The following is a 22,525-nucleotide window of genomic DNA, read 5'->3' on the forward strand; positions in this document are numbered from 1 at the left end:
TGTCTCATTGCAGTTTTAATTTACCTTTCTTTTATGACTGTATATTGATCATCCTTTGATGTGCATCCTTGCCATCTGTGCTGCTTTAGAGAAATGACTACTCAAATCTACTATTATTATTTTAATTTGGTTGCTTGCTTTTTTTTTTACTGAGTTTTGAGTGTTCCTTTAAAATAATGAATGCAATTCTTCTATCAGATATGTAATTTGCAAATATTTTCTCACTGTCTGTGGCTTATCTCTTAAGTGTCTTTCAAAGAGCAGAGGTACTTAATTTATCATTTTTTTTCATTTATGGGTCATGCTTTTCGTGTTATATTTAAGAAATCTTTGCCTAATCCAAGGTACAAAGATTTTTTCTAGTTTCATAGTTTTAGGTTTTACGTGTAGTCCTATGATCCATTTTGAATTAGCTTTTATGCATTTATGAGATATATATCAAAGTTCTTTTTTTGCATACAAATCACCAATTTTTCCAACAATGTTTATTGAAGTTTATCCCTTCTCCACTGAATTGCCTTTGAACCTTTGTCGAAAATCAGTTGACCATACGTGTGTGGATCTATTTCTGGACTCTTTATTCTATTCTATCCAAAGCATTGTTGAACAGAACTAATGAGAGTGCACATCCTTGTCTTTTTCCAGGTCTTTTGGGGAAATCATTCAGTATTCCACCATTAAGTCTGATGTTAGGTGTAGATTTTTCATAGATGTATTTTAGCAGATAGAAGAAGTTTCCTTTCTATTCCTAATTTTCTGAGAGTTTTTATTAGGAATGGATGTTGAATTTTGTCAAGTACTTTTTCTGTATCTACTGAAATAATCATATGGTTATTTTTTTCATCTGTTGATGTGGTATGTTACATTGGTTGATTTTCAAAAGGTTAAATTGACATTGCACTTCTGGATAAATTCCACATAGCCATGGTATATTATTCTTTTTATTTAGTGTACTGTTTGATTTGCTGAGCTTGATTAAATTTTTTCATCAGTGTTCTTGAGGGACATTGGTCTGTAGTTTTTTGTTTTTATTTTTCTTGTAATGTCTTTGTGTGATTTTGGTTTTGGAATAATGCCAGCCTCATAGAATGAGTTGGCAAGTATTCCCTCATCCTCACATTTCTGGAAGAATTTGTATAGAATTAGTATAATTTCTTTCATAAATGTTTGATAGGTCATTTCAGTCTGGAGTTTTCTCTGTGGATCTGTACTTTTCTTTGCAGAAGATTTAAACTACAAACTCAACTTCTTTGCTAGATACAGAATATTCAGATTATTTCTTTTTGAGTGAGCTTTGGTAATTTGTGTCTTTCAATAAATTTGTCTGCTTAACTTGTCAAATTTATTGGCCTAAAGTTGTTCATAATGTCACTTTTTATTCTGTTAATACCCATAGAATCTTTAGTGATATTATTTCTCTCATTCCTTATATTGGTAATTTGTGTCTTTTCTCTTATTTCTCCCCTGATCTTCTCAGAGAATTTGCTTTTGGCTTCATTGCTTTCCCTTAAGGTTTTTCCGCTTTCTAGTTTTATTGGTTTTTGTTCTGGTCTTTATTATTTCCTCTCATCTTCTTACTTCTGGTTTTATTTGCTTTTCTTTCTCTACTTTCTTAAGGCAGAAGCTAAGGTCATTGATTTAAGAACTTTTCTCTATTCTAATGTAGGCATATGGTGCTAAGAATTTCCCCTCTGGAATCTTGTTTAGCTGTATTCCATAAATTTTGAAATTTTATATTTCCATTTTCATGTAGTTCAAAATGCTTTAAATATCCCTTATTTCTTTTTTTGACACATTTGTTATTTAGAAACAGGTTATCTAGCTTCCAGATATTTTGAACTTTCAGATATCTTTTTTCTTTTAAAATTTAAAAATTTATCTCCAGAGTTTCCATTTATTAAAAAGTTGATAAAAGTTTAACTTGAATAAATCCTTTCCCCACTTCTATTTATTTTTAACTTGTTTAAAATCTAAAAAAATTTTATTTTACATTGGCGTATAGTTGATTTACGATCTTTTGTTAGTTTCAGGTGTACAGGAAAGTGATTCAATTATACATATACAAGTATCTATTCTTTTTCAAGTTCTTTTCCCATTTAGTTTATTACAGAATATTGAACAGAGCTCCCTGTGCTATGCAGTAGGTCCTTGTTGACTATTTTAAATATAGCAATGTGTATATGTCAATCCCAAACTCCCAATCTATCCTTCCTCCCCACCCTTCCCCACTGGTAACCATAAGTTCATTCTCTAAGTCTGTGAATCTGTTTCTGTTTTGTAAATAAGTTCATTTGTGTATCATTTTTTTCTTAGATTCTGCATACAAGTGATATCATATGATATTTGTCTTTCTCTTTCTTACTTCACTTAGTATGACAATCTCTATGTCCATCCATGTTGCTGCAAATGGCATTGTTTCATTCTTTTTAATGGACGATATTCCATTGTATATATGTACCACATCTTCTTTATCCATTCATCTGTTGATGGACATTTAGGTTGCTTCCATGTGTTGACTATTATAAACAGCACTGAAATGAACATTGGGATGCATGTATCCTTTCAAATCATGGTTTTCTCCAGATACGTGCCCAGGAGTGGGATTGCTGGATCATATGGTAGCTCTATTTTTAGTTTTTTAAGGAACCTCCATATTGTTCTCCACAGTGGCTGTACCGATCTACATTCCCAGCAACAGTGTAGGAGGGTTCCCTATTCTTCACACTCTCTCCAGCATTTATTATTTGTAGATTTTTTGATGATGGCCATTCTGACTGGTGTGAGGTGATATCTCATTGTAGTTTTGATTTCCATTTCTCTAATAATTAGTGATGTTGAGCATCTTTTCATATGCCTGTTGGCCATCTGTATTGTCTTTTGCCTATTTTTTGATTGGGTCATTTGTTTTCTTTGATATTGAGCTGCATGAGCTGTTTATAAATTTTGAGATTAATCCCTTGTCATTCGCATTGTTTGCAAATATTTTCTTCCATTCTGTGAGTTGTCTTTTTGTTTTGTTTATGGTTTCCTTTGCTGTACAAAAGATTTTAAGTTTAATTAGGTCCCATTTGTTTATTTTTGTTTTTATATCTATTACTATAGGAGACAGATTATAAAAGATATTGCTGCGATTTATGTCAAAGGGTATTCTGCCTATGTTTTCCTCTAAGAGCTTTATAGTATCTGGTCTTACATTTAGGTCTTTAATCTGTTTTGAGTTTATTTTTCTGTATGGTGTTAATTCTGTTTTTGATTTCTAATTTAACTCTGTTTTCGTCATATTTTGTATGACTTAACTACCTGTTGATTTCTTGAAGCTTGTCTTATGGTCTATAATATGGTTTATTTTGGTAAATTTTCTGTTTTTTTCTTGAACAGAATGTTTATTTTTCCATTTTTGGTAGAGTGTTCTATAAATGTCAGTTAGATCTAGCTGGTTCAGGTCTGTATCCTTATTGATTTTTTGTGTAATAGTTTATTGAAAAAGTGGTATTGAATTCTCTGATTGTAATTGTAGACCTATTTCTCATAGTAGTCCTATCAGCTTTTGTTTAATGTATTTTGATTATTTTAATATGTTTTGTTTTCAAGTACATAAATGTTTTGGATTATGTCTTCTTAATTAATTGACCCCTTTAGCATTATGAAATGACCCTCTTTTTCCCTGGAAACATTCTTTGCTCTGAAATGTGTGTATTTTTTTTATATTGATATAGTCATTTCAGCTTTCTTTTGACTAGTGTTAGCATGTTATATCATTTTCCAACTTTTAACTTGTATTCTATTTGTGTCTTTACATTTAAGGTAGATTTCTCATAGGCAGTATATAGTTGAGTCTTGCTCTTTATCCAGTGTGATAATCTCTGCCTTTTCATTGGAGATATTTAGAGCATTTATATATATTATGAGTGGATTTAAGTCTTCATTTTACTTTTTGCTTTCCATCTGTTTTTCTTTATATTTTTCTTCTTTTTTTGTCTTTTTTTTATTAAGTATTTTTTATGATTCTATTTTATCTCCATTTTGGCTTATTATATAAAACTCTTCGTTATATTAGCTAAGTAGTTCCTTTAGGATTTATATTATACATCTTTAACTTATCACAGTTTACTTTGAAGTGATATTTTATGAATTTATGGATAAGAACCTCATATTTCATGCTCTTTCAAGACTCTGTGATATTGTTGTCACATATTTAGCTCTTACATTGTTTTTGTTTGTTTGTTTGCTTTAAATAGTTGATTCTCATTTAAAGAGATTTAAAAAGTAGGGAAGAAAATTTTAATATTTTCCTTCATAGTTGCAATCCAATGCTCCTTATTCCTTTATGTAGACCTAGATTATCATCTGACATCATTTTTTTCTTGAATAATTTCATAAAATATTTTTCATACTGCAGATATGCTAGTGATAAATTCTACCAGCTCTTGTATATCTAAAAAGTCTTTATTTCACTTTTGCTTTTGAAAGAGTACCACTTCTGCTGGTTGAAGAATTCTAGATTGACAGCTTTTTCTTTCAGTACATTATGAGGTTGCTTCATTGCCTATAGCTTGCATTGTCTCATGAGAAATTTGCTATAATCCTTACCTTACCTTTACTCTGAATGAAATGTTCCCCCCTCCCAGCCCCAGCTCCTTTTAAGATTACACTGTTGCACATGAAAAGATTCTCAGCATCACTAATTATTAGAGAAATACAAGTCAAAAAAACAATAAGATATCACCTCACACCTGTCAGAATGGCTATCAAGAAAATGTCTACAAATAACAAATGTTGGCGAGAGTATGGAGAAAAGGAAACCTTTGCACAGTGTTGGTGGGAATGTAAATTGGTGCATCCACTATGGAAAACATGTGGATGTTCCTCAAAAAACTAAAAATAGAACTACCATATGATCCAGCAATTCCACTCCTGGGTATATAGCCAGTAAAGTAAAATGAAGAAAAAATGAAAACACTAATTTGAAAAAATACATGCATTCCTATGTTTATAGCAGCACTGTTTACAATAGCCAAGAAATGGAAGCAACCCAAGTGCCCATAAACAGTTGAATGTATAAAGAAGATGTGATATATCTTCTATCTATCTAGATATATAAAACTCATCCATAAAAAAGAATGAAATTCTGCCATTTTCAGCAACATGGATGGACCTAGAGAATATTAATGCTTAATGAAATAAGTCAGACAGACAGAGGGAGGCAAATACCATATGATATCACTTATATGTGGAATCTAAAAAATTAAAAAATGCAAATGAATGTATATGCAAAATGGAAACAGACTCACAGATATAGAAAATAAACTAGTGGTTACCAAAGTGGAGAAGGAAGAGGGGATGGGCAAATTAGGCATATGGGATTAAGAGATACAAACTACTGTGTATAAAAGAGATAAACAACAAGGAAATATTAACAGCACAAGGAATTATAGCCATTATCTTGTAATAACTTTTAATGGAGTAAAACCTGTATAAATACTGAATCATTATGCTGTACACCTATTGTAAATGTATATTGTGTATATTGTAAATCAACTATACCTCAATAAAAAAGATTATACCATTAATCCCTGCCAGAGTGTTTTTCAGCTCAGATATTGTAGTTTTCATCTCCTGAGGTTTAATTTGGGTCTTTTAGAGACTTTTCTTTGTCTCTCATTAACATGTTCATCTTTTTCTCTAACTCCTTAACTAAATGGAATATGTTATAATAATTGTTTTAATGTCTCTACTAATTCTATCATCTGTGTTATTTCTGGGTCAGTTTTTATTCATTCTGCTTTTTATTGTGGGTTGTATTTTGTTTCTTTGCATGCCTAGTAATTTTTTATTGCATGTCAGACATTGTTAATTTTAACTTGTCCAAACTGTTCATTTTAACTTGTTAAGTGATGGAATTTTTGTATTCCTAGAAGTAAGCTTGAGCTTTTTCTGATAAACAATTAAAGTATTTGGAGATCAGTTGATAATTTTAGGTCTTGTTTTTAACTTGTGTTAGGTGGCACTAAAATAATTCAGGGATAACTTTTTCCTCTTGATGAGACAAAATCTCTTTGTACTCTGCTTCATTACTTATGAATTATGAAGTTTTAAATTCTAGCTTATAGGCATAGGCACCATTTCCAGTCTTTTGGGATTCAGTGGATCCTTTAACCATTTTGGGTGTTACCCCCACCCTCTCCCCTGCAAGCCTCAGGTAGTTTCCTCACATGTGTGCTCTGATCCTTACATAGCCAAATAGTTAAAGGGCTCTCTGCACATCTCTGGAGCTCTCTCTTTGTGCACTCCTTTCTGGCGCTTTGCCCTGTGAACTCTAAATATCTTGATCTATCTGGATTCCCAATTCTGTCTCTTCAGCTTGGTGAGACTCTTGGGTTACTCCTTTCTGGGCTGCAGCCTAGAAACTTACTCTAGGTTGTAAACTCAGTCAGTTGTAGACTCTGCCTTATTTGTTCATTTGTTCCCATCTCATTAGGAATCATTGTCCTTTGTTATCTGATGTCCAGTGACTTGAGAACAATTAGTATATATAATCTTTAAATAGTTGTTTATTATGGGACAGTAAATCTATTCTTTGTTAAAATATTTGGAAATAGTTTGATACCATAAGGTCTTGCTCTTATGCTTTGTTAGGCAGACCAGAGCAGCATTTATTTAGGTCTTGGGCTAATTTTTCCCCACCATTGAAGCAAGAATCTGAGTATTCTATTTGATACTCCATTACAGAGAAAAACTAAGCCTCTTTTTAGAAAGTCCCATTGGTAATTTTTCTTCCTCTCTTCCCTGCCTCCACCCAGCATTCCTGTTCCCACCATTAACACCCAACACTAATCTAAATATAGTATGTTATAGACATTGAAGAACCAACTATAACATTATAAAAATAATTCTAAAAAAGATTTAAAAATACATTTTAAAAAGTGAAGCTATAGATCTTGGGGCAGGATTTTGAAATCTACAGACGTAGAGCCCCCTTGGGACCCACAAGTATAATAATTAGGAACAGATTATTAGTAATCCTTAGAAAAGATGAATCTTTCTTACCATTCTGACACTTTGCAATGCAGAGGAGGTGATACATTCCCAAGGATGCTTGTTGTGTGATCGAGGGATCAGCATGGGAACACAAAAGAGACAGTTCTGCTGCCAGGACACCCAAACATGGAACATGAACACTTGTCTAGTGAAAAAACAAAGTAAAAAAATGTATTTGCTATGCACGGTCAACATTAAGTGTTTGTGTCTGATGTATATATCAGACTACGGTTAGAGTTGAGCTTCAGAGTTCGCAAAATCTGTATTAAAATCCTCACTCCGTTACTGAGCCTCAATTTTCTCATCTATGAAATGCATATAACAAATGTTACCTTGTAACAGTTATTGTAGGAACTAAGGGGGTAGCATTTATGACAAAAAAGAAAGTTCCTAGCAAAGTGCTTGGCAATAATAGAGACTCAACTAACGTTAGTTTCTAGTCTATATTTTAGGGAGCTATTTGTAGGTATCAAATTCTTAGGATACTGGGGTGGGGGAGTCAATATCCAGAAACTTTCATGCTTTCTTCTCCATGTATGAAACACTTTACATGACTCTGTAAGTCACTGGAGAACACTTCAGATGACTCTGTAAGTCACTGAAGAAAACTTTTCTTCTGAGAATTGCTCTGATTCTTCCCAGGGAAATTAATTTTTTAAAGAACTCAAAGCATTTGCTTCTGGTATCAAACCTACTGCCAGAACATTTATATATTCCCCCCCTACACACACACAACTTCCTTGACACATAGGCTTCTCAAATATTTAGGTTTTTATCTTGACTGATTTGTTTAGCCAGATAAAATGCAAATAGAGAGGAGTAGACACATAAAAGAAGAAAGGAGAGATGGAAGAGATATTTTGCTTTTGTGAAGATATGAGAATTATTACCAATTTTCTTTAAACAAAAAGGACTCTTCCCACATGTAGGTTTGCTAAACTAGTAGGCCTGCAGAATCTTCTTATCTCTAAGACAAATGATTACTTTTCCTAGATAGATGCTTTGGTGGTAAAAGTTAGAGTTCAAGTCAACCTTCCAGGGAGATCCCAAGACCTGTTTCTCTTTCTTTGTATTACTCTTATATACCCTTATCCTTGCGTCTCTTGTTGCTTGACCCACTCACGTCTCTCTGTCTGCCTGTCTCAGTCTTACACACACACACACACACACACACACACACACACACACACACACACACACACACACACACACACACACACACACACGGAATCATTCCTGAAGAAGAATGTGAGGTGAACTAGGTCATGGGCCAAGGATACGACTGAATTAGGATGTTGGGAGTGATAGTCTTAGTAAACGAAGGGAAGATAATCTGCTTCTGTGGATGTCTTCCTTGGATTCTTTCTGCCTGTATTTCTTTGTAAGGGTACCTGCGGCTCCCCCTATTTTAGGAGTCCTATGACTTAGAAGAATCTAGAAGCAGACAGTAGGGGTTGCTATTTATTCTAGGCCCTAGGAAGAAGTATTTTATTTTCCCCTGGCTATTCTCTTCTTTTGGTTTGCATTCCAAATTTCTTTTTCTATCAAATGGCAAGATTTTAAGAACCACCTTTGCATTATGGGTTTAAGAAAAAAGGGGAAGGTGTTCTGTTTCTCTGTTGGGCATGATGGAGGAGTATGAGTATGTGTCCAGTATTTTGCCACAAGCTTCTCTGCCATAAACATCTTTGCCACGAGCATTTTTGCCGCAAACCCTTTTAATACATGACTAATTGTCTGTAAGGCAATTTTGCTGTGAAAGATAAAATAACTAGTAGACTGCTTGGTTTGACACTTTGGTTTCAACTGGTTGAAATGAGTTAGACTTTCTTTCAGTTAGCCATTTTATTGGTGGCTTTATTGAGCTGAGAGATGACAATGATTTGCCCCAAGAGTTGGTTTCTTATTTTGAAGCACACTACATTGGAGGAGAAAGAGGCTAAGGGTCTCAGAGGTGCAGAGTTGAACCCACATTTCCCATAGAGCTTTGGAACATCTATGAACAGACATGTGGCAAGATGCCAAGAACAAAAAACAGTGCAGAGGTTTTTATAATGCAATACAAAGCTCAGTTAGAAATATGCATCCTGATACTTGGAATGAAGGATGAAATGAAGGAAGAAATTTTAGCAAAAAAGAAAAACTATCATGCTGAATGAGGAGATGAATCAAAAAGCAAAACACGTACTATGAATGAGAGACTTCAAAGACAAGTGCTTAAGTACAACCCACAAAATAAAATCAGTTATTTGGCAGGATTGCCATGAATTTACACACAATTTAAATATATTTAAATTGTATGTAAATATTTAAATTGTATTTCTCAAGAAAGCCTTTTAAATTTTGTTATTAATTTTTCATGTTTCATTATGACCTTTATAACGTCCCTCTTTTATTTTTCGTTATTTTATCTTTTATGAAAAAATTGCCTTATGGCCAATTCGTTATGCTACAAAGATGTCTATGGCAAAGACCTTTATAGCGAAAGTACCTAGAACCAGGGTAGTACTTCTCACAGCTTAGCTCACTGAACCTGGGGACCATTTACAGAGGATTGGTTTTAAAGTTTTATTGTGTTATAGTTTTTGCCTTGCGCGTTCTCTCTGATTATTCCTTCTCATGAACTTGTGGATGTGTAACTCTTAGCAGGTGTCTTTGTAAAGGAAGCTGCTAATGATGCCAGATATGGTCTGTCTAGATGTGTGTCTCTAGCAGAGTAGGTGTGGCCATGTCTAGATTGCATAGCGTGTTTGAGGAGGAGGGGAGACCTGACCTAGGACAGGCCAAGAGAGGAATAAAGCTGTGTGAACCATGGGGCACACTGATGATGCCCTGCACCGTCCCTTCAGAAGTGTGCCAACCAAGTCACACCCCCTCAAACACAAGACTTTGGGAACATTAATACAGTATAGTCCTGCTTTTTTAGAAAATCTATCTAAAGTGCTGAAAGAAGGAAAGAGTTAAGACCTGGAGAAAAGTAACTTCTCTGTATTTGTTCCTAAGTCTAAGTGCCTGCTTAGTTTTCTGGCCCTTTCTTACTGGATTCCTTCTTCTGTGTACATCTGGCCTCTCCAGTTCCTTATCTTAACAATTATGACAGTTTTAGGTGCTAAATTCCAGAAGCAACCACTTCTAAGTTTTTTAGCTGCTGCTTTTGGAAATCAACTATACATCTCTAAACAATGGACTTCTACTTCAGTTCTAAAATCACTTCGGGACATTGCCTATCTATTCCTGCTGTGATGAATCAGTGCATAGGCCATACTCATTTTTAGTTATATTTCCTTTTGGCATATAAATATGTCCTCTCTACTCCTTTTGAGACTAAATTCTCATCTGTACTCAGAATTATCTATTTTTGATAATCATTTTTGTTCTCTTTATTTACCTGGGGCTATCTCTTGTATTTGGAGGGTTTTGGGGCTATCTCTTTTGTGTTTGTATCTGGAGGGTTTTCTCAAATGTCTGGCAAATTCTTGGTTGTCTAGTCGTATGTAAGAACGTGATTCCACTGGTGGGATTTTGACCAAGGCTTGTCAACTGGTGGGCTTGGCTTTAGAGTAGTTGGGTGGGTAGGCTGGGATCATGCTGAAGTGTATCTAAACAACAGAACCAAGATGATCGTTTCAGGGAATTTACAATTGTTTTGAGAAAAATGTCCTCAAATTTTACCTACCAATGGACTCATGTCCCTGTGGAATATAGAGTGTGTGTGTAAACGGGGATGGGAGGCACTATAGATCCTTCTGTATAAACTTTCTATGAGTCTTTTCGGTGCATGTGTATGTCTTCAGCTTTCCTTTGCCTCCCGCTCTTCATCGTTACTTGGGCTTCCATAGCTCCAGACTCTTCAGGGTTCCATAGGGATACTCCCTCCCTTTTCAGCTGTCCTCCATTCTAATGTTCACATGCCCCTGCCTTTCAGCTTCCCCTGCCAGACTTTATCAGTTACCATCTTCTCTCTGTTCTGTCATGCAGAAGTTTGCTGACATCACTAGCCCACTGAGAACCTGTTACTAATTCTCTTTGTTGCAATGGCAACATTTAACAAATTTTATTACTGTCATTTTGTGGAGGGGGAGGAGATAGACATGTGGACAATCTGTTAGCTTTGACTGGAAACCTTCCACCTGTCTTTTTTTTTTTTTTTTTTTTTTTGTAGTACGTGGGCCTCTCACTATTGTGGTCTCTCCCGTTGTGGAGCACAGGCTCCGGACGCACAGGCTCAGTGGCCATGGCTCACGGGCCCAGCCGCTCCATGGCATGTGGGATCTTCCACGGACCAGGGCACGAACCCATGTCCCCTGCATCTGCAGGCGGACTCTCAACCACTGCGCCACCAGGGAAGCCCCCACCTGTCTTTTAAATGCTGATGTGCCAAAGGAACAAACCTAGGAAAAATCTGTTAATGAGATAATATGACATGTTTAGCTCACATTTCTTCACCCGTTTGGAAATTAACAGTTTAATTGAAAGGACAAATATTCTTTGAGTGTAGCAGTTTCTTCATTCTGATAGGCACACAGGTCATATAAGAGGAATACCACTTTAAATTCTGGTAGAATACAAATGAAAGTATTGTTCAATAGGACAAGGGCCTCTGAGAGTCTGGGAGACATAGGCTAGGGTAATTTATGAAGAAAATAGTTTTTATCCAGTGAATGGCCAGAACCTGAGAACAGAATAGGTAGCTACGTTTAGTTAGAGAATGGCAGAACAAATCTTCATTTATTATTTACATTGTGTCAGATATAGAGATACACAGACCTTGCCTGTGGGTAGTTTAGCTTTTAATTTATTAATAATATTTTTGATTGTTTTATGTATTAGTTCCCCCATCTCCATTAATTTCACTGACTTAATTATCTTCAGAAGATAATTATCTTATCTTTATCTTTATAAGATAATTATCTTATTTTAAAGAGAAAATTAACTTAGTAAAGGTTTATGCTTCCATGACTGTGATATAAGCCCGTTGAGGCTATCTTAGTTCCCACCTTCTGGAAAATGCTGGTGTGCTTCCACCTGGTGGCATTCAGCAAGCATTGCAGAACAGAGGAATACGTTAACCACTTGGCTTCTCAAAGGTCTCAGTTAAAGCTTAGGAGCCCTCAACGATTTATGAGAGCCTTCTGCTGTACATATGAATTTACACATTTATTGTTTCACAGTTGAAGGGTGGGCTATGTGCTGGGGAGAATGAACTTTACAACTGTAATTGAAAGAGAGTAGAGGTGATAGCAGAAGATGAAACCCCCAGATGTCATACCTGCTACCTGAGTGGAACTCACTAGTAGATATATATATATATATATATATATATATTTATACACACATATAGTATATATCTAGTATATAAATATACACTAGATATATAAATAGAAAATGTATATGTGTATTGAAGTGCAAAGAGAAGCGTGTGAATAGTCTCCATCAAATGCTTGCTGAATATATAAAACATGTGAGGAACTATACAGAAAACAGACTGGAGTGTTGAACTACACTTAATCTCAAGCCTCACTTGCAAAATTTTGTGTCCATTTGAATGGACATTCCAAACCATCTCAGAAATAGAGGGAGACTAACTTCCCAGGCCAAAGAATCAGAATATTTAAAACAAGCCACTCAGTCTCTCTTTTGGACACGGAGATGGGGAATTAGCATGATGCAAAGAACATCATGGACTGTATTTTCCATGTAAGTAAATTGTATTATGTTCCAAAGCTTATTTTATTTATTTAGTTTTTGGCGTTTTCTCACTTTTTAAAAATTTTTATTGGAGTATAGTTGTTTTACAATATTTTTAGTTTATGCTGTACAGCAAAGTGATTAAGCTATATGTATACAATTATCCGCTCTTTTTTGGATTTCCTTCTCATTTAGGTCACCACAGAGCACTGAGTAGAGTTCCCTGTGCTATGTAGTAGGTTCTCATTAGTTATGTATTTTATACATAGTATAAATAGTGTATATATGTCAATCTCAGTCTCCCAATTCATCCCACCCCCCTTTCCCCTTTGGAATCCATACATTTGTTCTCTACGTCTGTGTCTCTATTTCTGCTTTTTTTTTTCAGATTCCACATATACGTGTTAATATATGATATTTGTTTTTCTCTTTCTGACTCACTTCACTCTGTATGACAATCTCTAGGTCCATCCATGTCTCTACAAATGACACAAATTCAATCCTTTTTATGGCTGAGTAACATTCCATTGTATATATATATACCACATCTTCTTTATCCATTCCTCCGTTGGTTGCCTCCATGCCCTGGCTATTGTAAATAGTGCTGCAGTGAACATTGGGGTGCATGTGACTTTTTGAATTATGGTTTTCTCTGGGTAAATGCCCAGTAGTGGGATTGCTGGATCATACGGTAGTTCTATTTTTAGTTTTTTAAGGAATCTCCATACTGTTCTCCATAGTGGCTGTATCAATTTACATTCCCACCAGCAGTGCCTGAGGTTTCTCTTTTCTCCACACCCTCTCCAGCATTTATTGTTTCTAGATTTTTTTGATCATGGCCATTGTAATCTGTGTGAGGTGATACCTCATTGTAGTTTTGATCTGCATTTTTCTAATGATTAGTGATGTTGAGCATTTTTTCATGTGTTTGTTGGCCATCTGTATGTCTTCTTTGGAGAAATGTCTATTTAGGTCTTATGCCCATTTTTTGATTCAGTTGTTTGTTTTTTTTGATATTGAGCTGCATGAGCTGTTTGTATATTTTGGAGATTAATCCTTTGTCAGTTGCTTCGTTGGCAAATATTTTCTCCCATTCTGTGGGTTGTCTTCTAATCTTGTTTATGGTTTCCTTTGCTGTGCAAAAGCTTTTAGGTTTAATTAGGTCCCATTTGTTTATTTTGGGTTTTAGTCTCATTACTTTAGGAGGTGGGTCAAAAAAGATCTTGCTGCGATTTATGTCATAGAGTGTTCTGCCTATGTTTTCCTCTAAGAGTTTTATAGTGTCTGGCCTTACATTTAGGTCTTTAATCAATTTTGAGTTTATTTTTGTGTGTGGTGTTAGGGAGTGTTCTCATTTCATTCTTTTACATGTGGCTGTCCAGTTTTCCCAGAACCACTTATTGAAGAGGGTATCTTTGCTCCATTGTATATTCTGCCTTCCTTTGTCATAGATTTGGTGACCATAAGTGCATGGGTTTATCTCCCAAAGTTTATTTTAATAAAATAATAAAAATTCAGCTATGTTATAAGGCTGATTTAGGCTTTTCGTCTCAATATGTCTAGAGACTGTACAAGTATTAGAAATGGATACATGAAGATAGTGTCACAAATGCATGTTTCTGACCCCCTTCATACTGAACTCCTGAACTGATTTAAGCAATCAGATATACAATTAGTAGAGTGTGTTTAAAAATCACGGTAAAGGGTGACTTATGGAACAGAGACTGAAAACACAGTATCCATAAGAGAGAAAAATGTTCAGAGATAGTCTGAGGCTTCTTAGAAGGCAGGCAATAATGTTATTCAAAATATAGAAAACCTCAGTAAATATTGGCAATTATGAGATACCTATTTGTTCTCCATCTGAAAGGCAACAGTTAAAAAGTCTGATAATATCCAGGTGTTTGTGAAGGTTGAGGAAATGGGCGCTCTAATATTCACAGGAATGCAGAATGAAGGACAATTGTGCATTACTAAGTTTTAACCTATTCATACTTTTTGGCCTATTATTTTTCTTAGCATTTCTAAGTACATACTCACATACATGCAAAAGGATGACCATTTTTGTATTGTTTGAAGTAGAAAAACCCACAATATACCTCAATGTTCATCAACTGAAGAATAGTTAAGTAGATCATAATACATCAACACTATAAGATATAAGCTGTAGTGAAAATAATGAAGCAAATCTATTAAAGTATCTGTTGGGCATACTGTTCAGTGAAAAAATCAAATTGCAGAACCATATGTAAATATGATGTAACTTTAGTAAAGAAAAACTAAGTAACAAAGCTATGTATATCCGTGTGCATGTATATTTGTATGTGTACGTAGCTGTTTGGCAGGACACACATCACACAGACGTGGCTAGGGATGAGATTGGGATGGAGAGGATAGTAAAGAAGGACTTCTGCTATGTCTTTAGCATGTCTTACAATGAAAGTACTCAAGAATTACTTGTTATACATTTAAAATAAATGGTGGTTTAAAAATATTCTAGGAAAAAGAGAAATAAGAAGGAAAGTAAGGTTGGAAGAATTTATAAGTTTACAAATAACATTGATTGTGGTCCAAAGAGGAGAATCCAGAGAGTCAGCAAAAGCCTGGTTTTGACACACTCATACTGTTTGTGGAAAGCATGAGGCATCTTAATTAATTGAGAAACTCTGCTCTAACTGACATAAAGTCATGTAGGATATTAATTCCTTTCCCAGTATCCCAACCTACTAGTATGATAATACAAAGCAGGCATCTAACACTCTCGAGACACAAGACTTGGAAAGCAGCACTGCAGAAATGCAGTCTTCAGAAGCACGTGGCATGATTACTCTGTGACTTACACATCCCTTGACTTTCCTGGATGCAAAGCTTAGCACTCTGCTGATGATCACCATGGCTCTCTCCTGCATGTACAAATTATCTTCACTCATCCACACAGCCATTTCCTGTTGAAAACACAAGAACTATCCTAGAGCCATGGTGTTTCCATTTCCACAGGTCGCTTTCTTCTGATCACCACCTTCACCAAGTCAAAGTTCCCCATGTCCTCCCAATGGTTTCACACCTATCCTATATTTATTTTAAAAATATGACGATAAGCTGGTATATGACTGTCTAGTATAATACTTCATCTGCCATATAGCTACACCTGGGTTTTATTTTATTTAATTCTATCCAACAAGTATTTACTAATATCCACTATAACAGTCACTTTGCCAGGCATCATGAAAAGTTTAACATGAGGCTATGAGGCTGATTATCACCAGCTGCTTCTCCTTCTCTTTTTCTTTCAAAATACATATTCTCTCTTTTTTTAAAGCCATAAGATCTGATTTGCAGTTTTAAAAAAGAATCAAATGTTATTTGATCCTGAAATGTCATTTTATCCCAGAATTGCCTCTGTAAATTTACCATACAGATATTTTCTGACTCATGGTTTAGAGTATATTCCTGGAGCCAGCTCGATGGGAAAGTTCTTGCTAATTTTGATTCATTGCTAAATATGGTCTGTCTTGCTGTAGCTTCTACCTATTTGTTCTAAATCCTCAGATGCAGGGAAATATTTACAACCGTGGGGAAGGAAGAAGACTGCATATGGCTTACATGTTAACCACCCTTAGTAGACTTCTTAAGACAGATTGTTGGAGTCCTTAGTATTTATGCCAATGGTTGGCCAAATCTCATCCCCTTCTCTTGCTCCCATTGTGTAAAACTGTTATGAAGTTTGTTTCCTAGGGCAGAAGAGTCTCTAAATCTCAGGGGGCTCAGCCTATTCCTTTTCCAGGAGTGAGGGTCAACTCTTTTTGAGGATCAGGGGAGTTTCTAGATGTGGTAGGTATAAGAACAAGGTGGTTAAGTAACAGGCTCCCTAGTTAGAGTAGGTCCTCTACTCATTAGATGCACACATATTATTTCTCCTCTCTCTGCTTCCATTTCCTTATCTGCAAATGAGAGAAATAATTTTAACTTTCTCATAGGGTTATTTTAAGGATTAAATTAAAAAACCCATATATTAAGTATGCAGCTTAGTGCCTGACATAGAGTAAATCCTCAATAAGCAGCCTAGGGTGGTAGAAAGAGCACACATGGGGAGAGGGTTGTAATAATGGGGTAATAACCAATTTACAGGATTGTGAGGTTAAAATGTTTTAAATGCATGGAAAATATTTGGCTAAAATTAGGCACAAGTTACCTCAGTATATTTTATTATCCCCCCCCATTTCTCCTAATCTTCATATATACCAGTTCTGCTTCTTTCCTTGAATGTATTTTACGACTTGCAAATCCCATGATTCTCATGGTACAGTAAGTAAATCTAGTTTCTCAGTATTTTCAGACAGCTTCCTCCTGATGCCATCATGTTAAAAATGCAAAATTAAAGGTCATAAAATGTCCAGATCAGTCTCTGTCTCTGCCTGACACATTAAAAACACAGTGAAATCTTGGATGTGAAAAGTAGGGTTATGGCTGGTTATTAGAACTTCCTTTGATACTATGGTGTCCATGAAGATAGGATGCTCATGGGATTCCCTAGCCCAGGGTTGTTAGGGAAGAACATGCATATAGATATTATCAAAATATGGCTCATTGTTAGGTGGACCTGAAGGTGGTTTAGGCCAGTCATCGTATGTTCTGCTACCCCGTATTGTGTTTTCTCTTACATTGCTACATAACCCTTGGCTTCTTAAGTGTCTGTTGCCATTCTCCCAAAATTGGCTTCTTAAAATTGTATCTCTGTAATTCAAATAAAAGAAAGTAATTTTATTTGGGAGACAATGGCACATTCTGAAAGGTAAAGAAAAATTTTCAGCTGCCAAATACTTGAAGGAGATCTAAGTATGGCAAATGGTAAATAATAAGTAAAATATAGTATACCCTTTAGATTTATGACAAGAAAATGAGACTACTTATTTTCCCTTTACCTTTAAGATTTGCAGTTTGTAGAGGTCTTTAGACACTAAGATCAGAAGAGTGTCCTCAAATATGTTTAAAATAGTTCGGTATAAATTCTGAAAAACAAGAAATTTGCACAACCAGCCAGCCAGCCTTAGATAAAATTTTACCAACGCCTATAGTTTTGCATCCTGGGGTCCTGAGTTCTCCCCATAAACTGAAGGTAAGAAAGGAGAGAGGTAGCTCTGGAGATGAGACCTCATTCAATACTGTATGCCATGAATTGCTTTAATACCTTGCGGGGCAAGTGAACTGTGTAGCTATGCTGAGAAATAAAAACCACAGATGTTGCTGATCTTACTACAGGATTCTTCCTACCTCCACTTTTCTTAGCTCCTGTTTCCTTCTTTGCAACACTTGCCAGTAAACTTGCTGTTTTTGTCAAACAAATTAACCAAAATCTCTTCACCCATTTGTTCCTATAGATCCTATACAATCCTTTAAATCCCATGGGTTATAGAATTCACAAGGAGTCCAGGGATAGAGATTAGTGCTAGAATATGCTGTTTATCTATTATATCTAAAGAGAATGAAGGAGAAAACAAAGATTACAACTTTTGGACAGACTTTCTGTGGGATTGCTGTGGTGCATGACAATGTCTCATTATGACTAAAGGAAGCAAGTCTTACCTCCAGGTCCTCTTGGTCATCCTCATTCTTCCCAATTTCTTTCACTTTGTCAAGACTTGGTATAGCAAATGCCATTTTAAAGGACAACTCTACTATCTTCAGCTGAGTTTCATATTGCAATAAGGGATCCACGAAGCTGACAAGAAAAAGGTATAATTATTAAATTGAGGAAAGAACAGATACAACCTAACTTTAGTGGTTTTTTCTTAGTTTAAGAGACAGTGTACTAGAAAATGAGGCCCAACTTTCGGCTTTATATAACATGGGTTTTAAATATTAGTGTAAAAATAACAATGGTGCTTTAACTATAAAGGAATCATATTTTTTGGTAAAAATCATTTATAATCTGTTATTTAGAGTTCATAATATATTTCTGCATAGACATAATAATCTAAAGGGTGGTTACCTACCCAGCCAAGCCCGTAAAGCCATGCTGAGATTTAGGTAGTTGAAATATATTACTGCCACATTTTCTCTAGTCCATGATACTATGTTTCTTACATTTAATGTTTCTGATATTGGGATACATCTTCCAATTTATGGCAAAAGAAACCTTCCCATCAGCAGCTAAAAAGATAAGTTGTGACACAGTTATTGTTCCTTCAATAAGTGTGACCTCTGGATAACAGTGCCTCCTGATTTTTTTGTGTTAAAAATAATTTTTTTAAAAAAGATGGTAATATAGTTGTTAAGGTAGGAAATCTTGTGCTGAACTCAGAATCTTTTTCCTCTACTGGAGAAGAAGACCTAAATATCTGATATCCATTGTTTGAAACGGCATTTCTTGGATTATATTAGATAATTTTCAAATCTTGAGAAGATTGATTTGACTTATTCATGGGCTCCAATGGATTTTCAGACTCTGAACAGCTACCTATCAAAAGCTTCCAGTAGTATTTTCAGTTGTAGGTTTCTAGAGATATATGATTTTGTTTAGAAAAATGCAAAATTAATATTTTGATAAAATAGAAAATAGTGTCTTTTAATGTACTTTGAAATCATATTGCCAGTCCTAAAAATGCTAAAATGGTCCATGTCATGAACAAGGATTAGGAAAGTAGTGTGATACTCTGATGCCATTCATAACTGCTGATGGACTAAAGAATCTTCATATTTTAAGTGTGAAGAACGCTGAGAGTAAGATATTGGTGATACTAAAGAAAGTCCGATATAAATATATAGGTCAACATCGGCAATTATCAGCAAGTATACATTGTTTTTTGGGCTACATGTAATTGGTTTTCAAAAGAACAAGTATTAAATTACTAATGTGTTTTACAAAAAATGACATCTTGGAAATAAGAATGGCAGTGTGAAACCTTTCTTATATTCCAAGATATATAACCAGGTGGTATAGAAAGAAACTTGAGAAGAAAGAATAAGCATCCCTCACAAATTACTGTATGCTTTTGTTAAATTTTTGAGTGAAATGTTTTTTCAGATATTAGAGTGAAGTGAGAAGTAGAGGTAAGCCAAATGTACTAAAATATTTCTTGAAAATGTTCTATTTCTTCCTATTATGAAGCAATAAGTATTATATAAGATCAGTAAGCAAAATTTTTACAAGTATAATTTCAAGAATCACAATTGAATAAAGGAAAGTCGATGCCTCCTAATAAAAGCATGGGAAAATTATATTAAACATGATCAAAAATAAATCAGGAGGGCTATATCAATATGATACATGTCTAATACAAATGAAAGAGTATTAAGAGAGATATATGCAATTATTATAAAATAATAAAAGACATAGTTATTAATACAAAAGCTCTCAAACCACGTAGAAACAAAATTGAAAAATTATTAAACAGAATTATTAATATATATATAATTTTATGAAAAATTATTATATTATTAAAGATATAAGGAGAAATAGACACACAGATATAGGAGATGATTAAGCATTCAATTATTAGTATATGGTAGATAAAAATAAAAATTCTGCAAAAGGAGAGACCTTTAATATAATTAATAAGGAGGTATAAATTGTATTAATTGAGATAACAAGGATTATCTTTTCAGATAATCATGGAATGCTGACAAATATTTGCCATATACTTAGCCATAGAAAGTTTCAAAATATAAAAGGATATATATTTCGTTCTCAAATCACAATGAGAAGTCTATTTTTAAAATTAGAAAATTCAAAGTACTTAAATACAGTCAAGACTTTTTTTTTATTTAAAATGAGGGAAAATAATAAACTAAACATATAATTTAAGATTTTAAAAGGACTAAAAATACAACCAAAGACATGAAGGACATAAGCAAAATAAATGCATTATGAAAAAAAAAGGAAAAGGAGAAATAATAGTATAATGGCAAGTTTAAAAAAAGATTTAAAAGATAAGAAATCATAGGAGACTACTACAAGCAACTATACGCCAATAAAATGGACAACCTAGAAGAAATGGACAAATTCTTAGAAAGGTACAACCTTCCAAGACTGAACCAGGAAGAAATAGAAAATATGAATAGACCAAGCACAAATCTAGGACCAGATGGCTTCACAGGCAAATTCTATCAAATATTTAGAGAAGAGTTAACACCTATCCTGAAACTCCTCCAAAAAATTACAGAGGAATGAACACTCCCAAGCTCATTCTATGACACCATCATCACCCTGACACCAAAACCAGATAAAGATATCACAAAAAAGAAAATGACAGGCCAATGTCACTGATGAACATAGATAGACGCAAAAATCCTCAACAAAATACTACCATACCGAATCCAACAACACATTAAAAGGATCACACACCATGATCAAGTAAGTGGGATTTATCCCAGGGATGCAAGGATTCTTCAATATCTGCAAATCAATCAGTGTGAGACATGACATCAATAAATTGAAGAATAAAAATGATATAATATCTCAATAGATGCAGAAAATGTTTTTGACAAAATTCAACACCCACTTATGATAAAAACTCTCCAGTAAGTGAGCATAGAGGGAACCTACCTCAACATAATAAAGGCCATACATGACAAACACACAGCAAATATCATTCTCAATGGTGAAACACTGAAAGCATTTCTTCTAAGATCAGGAACAAGACAAGGATGTCCACTGTCACCACTGTTATTCAACATAGTTTTGGAAGTCCTAGCCGTGGCAATCAGAGAAGAAAAAGAAATAAAAGGAATCCAAATTGGAAAAGAAGTCACTGTTTGCAGATGACATGATACTATACATAGAGAATCCTAAAGATGTTACCAGAAAACTACTAGAGCTCATCAAGGAATCTGGTAAAGTTGCAGGATACAAAATTAATGCACAGAAATCTCTTGCATTCCTATGCACTAACAATGAAAGATCAGAAAGAGAAATCAAAGAAATAATCCCATTTACTATCACATCAAAAAGAATAAAATACCTAGGAATAAACCTACCTAAGGAGGTAAAAGACCTGTACTCAGAAAACTATAAGATACTAATGAAAGAAATCAAAGATGACACAAACAGATGGAGAGATATAACATGTTCTCAGATTGGAAGAATCAATATTGTGAAAATTATTACACTACCCAAAGCAATCTACAGATTCAATGCAATCCTTATCAAATTACCAATGGCATTTTTCACAGAATTAGAACAAAACATTTTACAATTTGTATGGAAACATAAAGACCACAAAAGCCAAAGCAATCCTGAGAAAGAAGAACGGAGCTGGAGGAATCAGGCTCCATGACTTCAGACTATACTACAAAGCTACAGTCTTCAAAGCAGTATGATACTGGCACAAAACAGAAATATAGATCAATGGAACAGGATAGAAAGTCCAGAGATAAAACCATGCACCCATGGTCACCTAATCTATGACAAAGGGGGCAAGAATATACAATGGAGAAAAGACAGTCTCTTCAATAAGTCATCCTGGGAAAACTGGACAGCTCCATGTAAAAGAATGAACTTAGAACACTCCCTAACACCACACACAAAAATAAACTCAAAATGGATTAAAGGCCTAAATGGATACTATAAGCCTAAAAGGCTGGATACTATAAAACTCTTAGAGGAAAACATAGAAAACTCCTTGACATAAATCATAGCAAGATCTTTTTCAATATACCTCCTAGAGTAATGAAAATAAAAACAAAAATAAACAAATGGGACCTAATTAAACTTAGCTTTTCCATAGCAAAGGAAACATAAACAAAATGAAAAGACAACCCTCATGAAGGGAGAAAATATTTGCAAATGAAGCAACTGACA

The 22,525-nt window shown here is 34.6% G+C and overlaps 1 protein-coding gene across 1 annotated transcript in view; it reads right to left on the reverse strand.

The window, feature by feature from the left end:
- The window catches only part of MROH9 (maestro heat like repeat family member 9), a 92,342-nt gene that overhangs the window by 49,713 nt on the left and 20,104 nt on the right, over window positions 1-22,525 (reverse strand). Inside the window, exons 3-6 of the mRNA XM_073790794.1 lie at window positions 18,310-18,445; window positions 17,649-17,735; window positions 15,567-15,671; window positions 7,048-7,183 (exon numbers count right to left, since the gene is read on the reverse strand). Of these exons, the coding sequence (XP_073646895.1) occupies window positions 7,048-7,183; window positions 15,567-15,671; window positions 17,649-17,735; window positions 18,310-18,445 (464 nt within the window). The remainder of the gene's footprint in view (window positions 1-7,047; window positions 7,184-15,566; window positions 15,672-17,648; window positions 17,736-18,309; window positions 18,446-22,525) is intronic.

The sequence above is a fragment of the Tursiops truncatus genome, chromosome 1, assembly GCF_011762595.2.
Source record: "Tursiops truncatus isolate mTurTru1 chromosome 1, mTurTru1.mat.Y, whole genome shotgun sequence".
NCBI lineage: Eukaryota > Metazoa > Chordata > Mammalia > Artiodactyla > Delphinidae > Tursiops > Tursiops truncatus.